The sequence below is a fragment of the Mustela erminea genome, chromosome X, assembly GCF_009829155.1.
Source record: "Mustela erminea isolate mMusErm1 chromosome X, mMusErm1.Pri, whole genome shotgun sequence".
Lineage (NCBI taxonomy): Eukaryota > Metazoa > Chordata > Mammalia > Carnivora > Mustelidae > Mustela > Mustela erminea.
The window spans coordinates 25,502,984-25,511,165 of record NC_045635.1 but is presented as its reverse complement, the minus strand read 5'-3'; the positions used below and the strand labels follow the sequence as shown (position 1 = coordinate 25,511,165).

The window sequence follows — 8,182 nt, the reverse complement described above, 5'->3', positions numbered from 1 at the left end:
ACTGCTGTGGTCTGGAACCAAACCCACAGTATGTCAGAGGCATGCCTGTATTGTTCAGTGCCAAAAAGAAATGAGCTTATCAGGCCATGGAAAGGCATGGAAGAACCTTAGATATGTATTACTAAGTGAAATAAGCCAATCTGAAAAGGGCTATATGTTGTATGATTCCAACACTCTGACAGTCTGGAAAAGGTAAAAAAACTACAGAAAAAGTACAAAGATCAGTGATTGCCAGGGGTTGTGGGGGAGGGAGGGATGAACAGGCAGACCATAGAGGATTTTAGTTTATTTATTTTATTATTATTTATTTATTTGAAAGACAGAGATCACAAGTAGGCAGAGAGAGAGAGAGGAGGAAGCAGGCTCCCCACTGAGCAGAGAGCCCAATGCGGGGCTTGGTCCCAGGACCCTGGGATCACAACCTGAGCCAAAGGCAGAGGCTTTAACCCACTGAGCCACCCAGGCGCCCCAGACCATAGAGGATTTTAGAGCAGTGAAATTACTATGTACTCTGTAACATGGGATACATGTCATCAAAGGTTTGCCAAACCGGACAGAATGTAACAACATCAATAATCAACCTAATGTAATTATGAGCTTTATGACCTGTGGCTGGAAGTTGAGAGACTCTAGCACATGGGCTTCTCTGAGGCAGGATGCTGAGAGTAGGGGCGGCTGTGTGTGCGTGTCAGGGGAGAGGGTACATGGGAACTCTCTGTACTTTCTGCTCAGTTTTGCTGTGAACCTAAAATTGCTGTATAGGATGAAGTCATTTTTTTCAACCAAGTGATGCTGGGGGCACTCAGTCTCATACCCTGCCCCTGGGGCTTTCAGTCTTGAATGCAAGGGCAGAGCCAGACTTTACTTTTCCCATCTATTCAGGGACAGATTGTCCCCTTGGTCCGCACTTAGTTTCCTTGATTTGACTCCTGGCAGGACCTGAGGTTCCCCTCTTTCTTGGTCTGAGAGTATCTCCCCAGAGAAACACTTACACTTCCCTTCCCTGAGATCTAAGAGGAAGAGGCGAGAGCAGCCTTATCTGGTCACACCTGCCAAGATCTCCCACAGGAGACAGCTGTGGCAGGCAGCCTGAGGCCCTATGATGGTGAATCCCACTCGGGGTTTGAATTCAGTACCCTAAATCTGACTTATATGAAGCCCCAAGACTCGTCTCTCTGCTGATCTGGAACCTCCCCACATTTCTATTACCCCCAAGGAGGATATGAGGCCAGCTCTGCCTGACATTTCTGCCAGAAGCTCTCATGGAAGTTGGATGGAGTCTGTGAGTCCCTACGAAGGTAGGTCTGGTGGTTCCTGAACACACTTGAGTACTACCTCTACTGACCTGAGTCAATCAACCTCAGACAAAGATCATCACCCTTTTGACCTGTTAAGTGGAAGTCAGCTTCAGCCACGTCCTTCCAAGGCTGTTTGGGGACTCTGAGGGCTGAGAGCAGGGTCAGGAGCCTATGGGCCACAGTGTTCTGGGTGGCTGCTGTCTTCACTCTTCATTCCAAGTCCTCACATTCGCATGTGTCAGAGACTGTAAGTCCTCCCCCTATGGACCTAGGCTCCTCCTAAGGCAGGACTCACCTGTCCCCGAGAATCCTGAAGAATAAGTGAGGGGTTGCCCAGACTGACAACTTTGCCTGGCATATTGCTCTCCCCAGTCGTACTATAAAGAGATCTTCATTATGGCTCCTCTTCTTAATTGAAGGCTTCCCGGGAAAGGCCACGTCCCTGCAAACTCTTGACCATTATCCCTATTGCAAACCCTTCAGAGACTGGGTCCCTGTCCCAGGAATGATGTGAGACAAGGCAGAGACCCCAGAACACATTCGCTGTCAAAGGACAAAAAATACTTTAATCCATTTCTTCTCTTTAGCTACCAGACTTGGCTTTTAATGTAACTTCTGTTTGAATAGGTGTAACCTTCTTTATGGAAGGGACTATCCAAAATGATTTTGTGAGCCCTGATCGTCTGAGGTTTTCTGACTTTGTATATAAATGATTCTATTGTTCACACTTCTCAATTATTTTGATATAGTAATTGCTCTGGCTATGTATTTTAATCCAGTGTCTTGGGCACAGAATCCCTTTTAGTACCTGACACAATTTTGTAGTAGTGAGAAGAAAGGGGAAATAGGAACGTGAAGTCAGCCTCAGGCTGGGAGGAGTACAAAAGTGTGGGCTTCATACTAATTCAGGCCAGGGGTCTGGTTCCAAACCTGTCACTTAGCAGCTATGAGAAATTGGGCACAACACCAAACTCTGTGAGGCTGTCTTTTCATCTGTGAAGTGGGTTTGATGGACTCTGTCCTCGGGACTGGTAGAGTGTCCAAAATGCACATAAAAGTAAGGGTTGCTGGGGGGAGGGGGGAGGCAGAGGGTGGTTGGGTTATGGACATTGGGGACGATATGTGCTTTGGTGAGTGCTGTGAAATGTGTAAACCTGGTGATTCACAGACCTATATCCCTGGGGCTAATAATACATTATATGTTAATAAAAAATAAAAAAATAGGGGTGCCTGGGTGGCTCAGTGGGTTAGGGCCTCTGCCTTTGGCTCGGGTCATGATCCCAGGGTCCTTGGATCGAGCCCCGCATCAAGCTCTCTGCTTGGTGGGGAGCCTGCTTCCTCCTCTCTCTGTCTCTGCCTGCCTCTCTGCCTACTTGTTTGTCAAATAAGTAAATAAAATCTTTTAAAAAAATTAAAAATTAAAAAAAAATTTTTTTAAAGTGTGTGGCACATTGCCTGACCAGGATTACACTTTAAAGGATGCCAGTTCTTACTCTAATTTGTGCCCTGGAGTTTCAACTCACTAGGAAGAGATTTAATTTTTAATCCGGGGATGTCAGGAACTATGCAGTGCTCTAGAACAAAGAAAACTCTATCAGACAAAATAGTGCTTAGCAAGAAATGCTAAGTAATAGTTCCCCATTCAAGTATGTCACCCAATGGTCGACATAAGGTCGACTCCCTTAGTAGATGCAACACGAAGCTCCTAAAACACATTTCAAGGCCGCGAAAAGCACCTTCCTCTGAGCTGCCCTTTCTTCCAAACCCCTCTGACTCTCATTCATTCAACCACCAATAGAAAACTAGACCTTGCCTGGAGTTTGCCAAATGGCAAACAAGGTAACCTAATTCGAATGATATGTTAGTGGAGTGGGTCCTGGCTCCCCCAGCCTAGGTCCAAGGGTGCCAGTCCAGTGGATTCTGGGCATCCACTAAAGGAGTACTCCATTATATCTCAGAAACTCTCCAGAGATGATGTAAATACAACCTTGAATTTGCACACTGCCTTTGCCTGCACTGGGGCAAGAGCACAGGACACCTTCCATCCCCTCCCCAGGTGATTTCTCTCTGGCTTTCGCAGCATCCCAAAGTAACTGGCAAGGGCAGTTTGCCATTCTGCGCCCTGCTCCATGCAGCCAACTGAGAATTGCCTCCCACTGAGGGACCTGCAGGCTCCGAAGGCCCAAAGGGGCCCTGCGTCAGGGCACTGACACTCAACTGCTCTTACCTGGAACCACCTCTCCTGTTTTATCTCATCTTTTCGTGAATCCTTTCGGCCTTAGAGTATATATTACCATTTTCCTTTATACGATAGATGCTTCTCCACTCTGTAACTTTATGCTCAGTGTCTCAGTCTTTCTTTTTCTCAGCTCTCCCAGTGCCAGAATGAAGCCTTCTGAGAGCAGATGCTCAGGCAAAGTTTGGGGGATAAATGAGCCTGAAGCATGGCATCTAATTCATGAAGGTTTAATTCTACACTCTTCAGTTAGTCAAGCACATACTGTTATTTAGAACTTTATAAAACACAGAGTAAAGAGGATTAGGAAGTCAAATACCAACCATCTTATGATTTTCCTCTGTATCAATTTCATATATTTTACTACTTTTTTTTCACGTTTTCAAGGGAACGCATGCACCAATGCCATGTTATGTTGTACCAGATTACTAAATAAGATGGAAAATTTCCCAATTTGTTCTATAAAACAGCAATACTCTTAACTCTTAAACCTGATAAACAACAAGTGAGACCAATGTAACTCATGAATTTAGTTTATAATGCTAGATAAGCCTGCATTTTGAAGTAACATTTGGAAGAAGAGCAAAAAATAAAAATGCTGATGAATCTCCAAATTACCCATACAGAACAGGAGCACGGAGGTATTATACACTGTGTTCCCTCAGTCACACCTTGCCCTCTACTACTTAGGACACTGACTGTTCCCTTCAGCCACAATATGAAGAACCTGCCTCAACTTAATTAGGTGTGGGAGGTGCTGCTAGACATTCCCTGGAACATTCACTGGCCGTGGCACCTGTCTCGGCCTGTTGTGTAACCGTGGCTTTGACTCGTGCTTCCTCATCTCGCAGAGCCTCTTCATACCAGAAGTGGAAGGCACTGGGGACAGTATGATTAATCTTGGCCCAAAACTCTAGCACTTTCATCTTGCTGGTCTCAGCATGGGCTCTGGGACCCCATAGGAACTCGTAGCGTGCGGGATCACTGTTGGGCACCTGCCGGTACTCCAGGTACTTAAGCTTCACCAAATCCTGGGTGATGAGCTTCTTGGGTTCCCCAAATATGAAATGTCGCTTCCCTGCGAAGACTCCCATCTTATTCAGGAACTCCCAGATGTTCTCTTCGGTGGCACAGTTGCCCTTCATGAAGATCACACCCAGGAGATTCATCAGAAGGCCGGTCTTGGGAAATCCTCTGCCCGGGCTTATGGTCCCATTGTTAGGGAGGTCCATCTTACTGACCAGGATATAGGAATGCTTGGTAGAATCGACTTCCTTTAAGTCAACACCAAAAACCACTTCTAAGCTGAAAGAGGCTCTTCTGAGGATCTCAAGGAGGCGATTTTTGTACTTTTTATTGACAATCTTCAGCATATTGGCTTTCGTGATGGGCTTTTTCCTTTTGTACATATGCATCAGGAACTGCACCAAAATACTCGTTGCTCTGGTTAAAGGGTCTCCTTGAGAGTGCACAATGGTGAGTGGGGCCTGGGAGGAACTTGGCTTTTTCTCAGTTTTGCGGTTGGCTCCTTTATATGATCTTGTGGGAGAAACGCCTGCAGGCTTGGTGGATAGGGCTCTCTGAGACCCCTTGAGAGTGCTACGTGACCTAGCTGCAGGTTTTCTGTGAGTAAGAACACCAAAGGTCGGAGGAGCCAAGGAGGGGAAGGCTTTCTCCTTGGCTACAGTGGCCTGAGCACTGCTCTGATGCTGGAGCCCACCTTGGGCTTGGTGGCGTTTCTCATTGGTGTGGAGCTTACTCGTTTGTCCCCGAGGCATGATGACTGTGGCCAGGGACAGCAGGTAGTAGTGTGGGTAGGACAGGAGGTGATCTGGGCATGAGAGAAGAAAAGATGAACGGGAGCACCTTCTACAGGGAGCTGCCTCTGCCGGATTCTGTGAGGGCACGGCTCTGGGAAACCACAGGGCTCCTGTTATGATCAACCCGTACTCTGAGAATCCTGTGGAAATAATTAAAGTGAGCCTCAGGGTGCAGCCTGCCAGCCCTGGTTGGTGCTTACTGGGGCGGAAAGCAGCAGAGGCAGGTCCAGTCCTTGTGAGATCCTCTCTACTCTGGAGTGTGAGGATCCTTTCAGTTCATATTCAGGACCATCATGTCAACTTTTGTCAAGGCTCAGGCCCTCTCCTCTGTGCTGCTCTAAATTTACATCTCAAACCCAGGCCCTCAACTTCTTGGGATCCCTCAGGAGGAAAGAAAGGGGGCACTTTGGCCCATTACTGTTGCCTCTGGCCACTACTGTCACCAACTGCTGACAGTTCTGTGGGACTCTCTATTTTAGAGTCATTGGGGTTCTCAGTCCTCATTCAGTGTCCTCATCTTGGCTCTAGGTAGAGCCTGGGACATCTTCCTCTGCTGGTCTGGTCTCTCCCCTCAAACAAAAGCTCTCACCAACCTGATGCCATCAAAAATAAAGTAGGGCTCACACACCCCTGACTTCCATGCCTGGGCTCCTTAGTGCTGTAGACAAGGGGGGGTGCTCTCTGTTGTCTCTTTTTGGGGGTGAGTACCATCACTGTTCATTCAGGGTCCTCATTCTGATGCCTGTGAAGCCCACAGTCTCTCTCTGCAGAACTGAAGCTGCTCAATTAATCCAACAACCTTACCTCTCTGGGACTCTCCAGACAGAAATGAGGGGGGTGCCTCAGTCTAAGAAATATCTGTGGTTTTCCCAGGGCTGAGAGAAGGGTCAGAATTTATGAGATATACTTTTTAGAGTTGGTGCTCCCTTTAGTCTTCACTCAGGTCTCTGACCTTAACTATAGGTAGGACTTAGGACTCCTGCCTCCAATACACTGGCAAGACTTGGGCCTCCTGCCTCAGAGCAAATCCCTCAATTCCCAGTCCGTAGAGGGGAAAGTCAGGGTCCTCCACATAGGACTACTCCCACCTAGAGCTTCCAGGAATAAGTACAGGGATGCTGCTTTCCTTAACTGGGGAGAGGCCCCTCGTTAGTACTCAGGGGCCTCACTTTCACTGCAGACAGGTCCTATGTCTCCTCCATCTGCAGGACCCAGGCTACTATTTTAGACCAAGGCCCTCCCTACCTGAGACTTTCCAAGCAGAAAATCTGATAGCTCTGCTGGGTCCTACCAGAGTCAACAGCAGTACTGATACTTAGTGGGGCCCCACGTGTTATGGATCGGGATGCTTCCCCCAGTCCCCACACAAGGTCCTCACCTTGACTCCAGGCTAGTCCTGAAAATTTACCCTCGGGGGCCAGGGGCCTCACCCACAGACAAATGTCCTCACTTCCTGGAAACTGAATCGGAAGTAAAGATGAGTCATATCCGGCCACAACTGCCCAGGGTCTCTAAGGGCTGAAAGCAGGGGCAGGGCTCTGTGAGACATCACTGTTCTGGAGCCGGTGGTCTTGATGTCCTCGTTTAGGGTCTTCATTTTGGTATCTATCAGAGCCTGGGACTCCTCCCTCCACTAAATTGAGTTCCAAACAAAGCCTTCACTTCCGGGAGCTCTCGGGGAGTGGGGAGTGAGTGGTTGTCAAGGCCTGCCTGGAGCCCCCCAGAACCACATTCAGAACCATAGAGTTTTCTGTTGCCATCTCTACAGGGAAGAGATCCCCTCATTAGCCCTCAGGAACCTTCCCTTGGCTCTCATTAGGGCCTATGTTTCCTTCCTCTGGAGAATCAGGGCTACTCTCTAAGACCAAGGCCTTCTTCCCTAAGACTTCACAGGCAGAACTCAGCCTAACAGCCGTGTCAGGAGCTTCCATTGCCAACCCAGGGGCAGTATTTTATGGAACCACCTTTGTTATAGGAGGGGAAGTGGTCCCTTCACTTCACATTCAGGTCCTCACCTTGACTTCTGAGAAGTCCTGAGAACCCACCCTCCGCGGAATAAACGCTACGCTCACTGGTCGATGTCCCGATCTCTGAAGCGGAAGTTCAGGTGAATCATATCCGGCTATGGCTGCCTGGGGTTCTGAGGGCTGAAAGCAAGGACGAGGCTCTGTGGGATCACAGTGATAGATACCAAGGTGAGGATCCTGAGTGAGGACCTAGGGACCACCAACTTCAGAAGACTGCAATCCGACGAACTTGTGACTCCTCCCCCTACTGACCCAAGTCAGCCAGCCCCCAAAGCCAGCCCTCACCTTCCTGAGCCCCTAGTAAGAAGTCAGGATGCACTGCTTCTGCCTACCCTTGCCTCAGGCCCCAGAGACTTGAAAAGAGGGACAGGACTCTGTGAGCCTCCCTCTTTTGGGAAGAGATTATCTCATTAGCACTGTGGGTTCTCACCTTGACTCCAGTTATGGCCAAGACTTCTCTCTCTGCAGAAATGGGGCCCATCTTGTTAAGGCACTTCCCTCCCTCAAACTCACCAGGCAGAAACAGAAAGGATTCTCAGGCTTAAAGCTCTGCCTAAAGCCTCCCACTGGTAGGAATGGGGGCGGGGGGTTGTAAAGCCCCCTCATTTGTGGGTCTAGCAATGTCCTCTTTACTCACTCAGGGACCTGACCTTGCTCCTGGTGGGTTGTGTCACTCCATCCTCTCTGACATGAAGTTACTGTACTGAGATCAAGGTCTGCTCCTTCCTGAGACCTCCCAGGTGGAAGAGTGAGCCACATTAGGCCAGGGATGTTTGGGTCCTGAGACGCAGATGGCAGAGT

At 48.5% G+C, this 8,182-nt stretch overlaps 1 protein-coding gene across 6 annotated transcripts; it reads right to left on the bottom strand.

Moving 5' to 3' along the window:
• Window positions 1-4,064: 4,064 nt before the first annotated feature.
• Window positions 4,065-7,433, bottom strand: MAGEB3 (MAGE family member B3). Of its 6 annotated transcripts, none has more exons than XM_032331005.1 (3): window positions 7,370-7,426; window positions 6,733-6,814; window positions 4,065-5,494 (listed from the first exon to the last, which is right to left on the bottom strand). In XM_032331005.1, the coding sequence occupies exon 3, from the start codon at window positions 5,310-5,312 to the stop codon at window positions 4,272-4,274; it is 1,041 nt and encodes a 346-aa protein (XP_032186896.1). In that variant the 5' UTR covers window positions 5,313-5,494; window positions 6,733-6,814; window positions 7,370-7,426; the 3' UTR covers window positions 4,065-4,271. The 6 variants fall into 6 exon arrangements, with proteins under 6 accessions (XP_032186896.1, XP_032186898.1, XP_032186895.1 ...); XM_032331007.1 differs by having other exon boundaries at window positions 4,065-5,365; XM_032331004.1 differs by lacking the exon at window positions 6,733-6,814 and having other exon boundaries at window positions 7,370-7,433.
• Window positions 7,434-8,182: the final 749 nt, after the last annotated feature.

Excerpts from the sequence above, each read along its gene's own strand:
- MAGEB3 (XM_032331004.1), bottom strand. The coding sequence starts at position 5,312 with ATGCCTCGGGGACAAACGAGTAAGCTCCACACCAATGAGAAACGCCAC.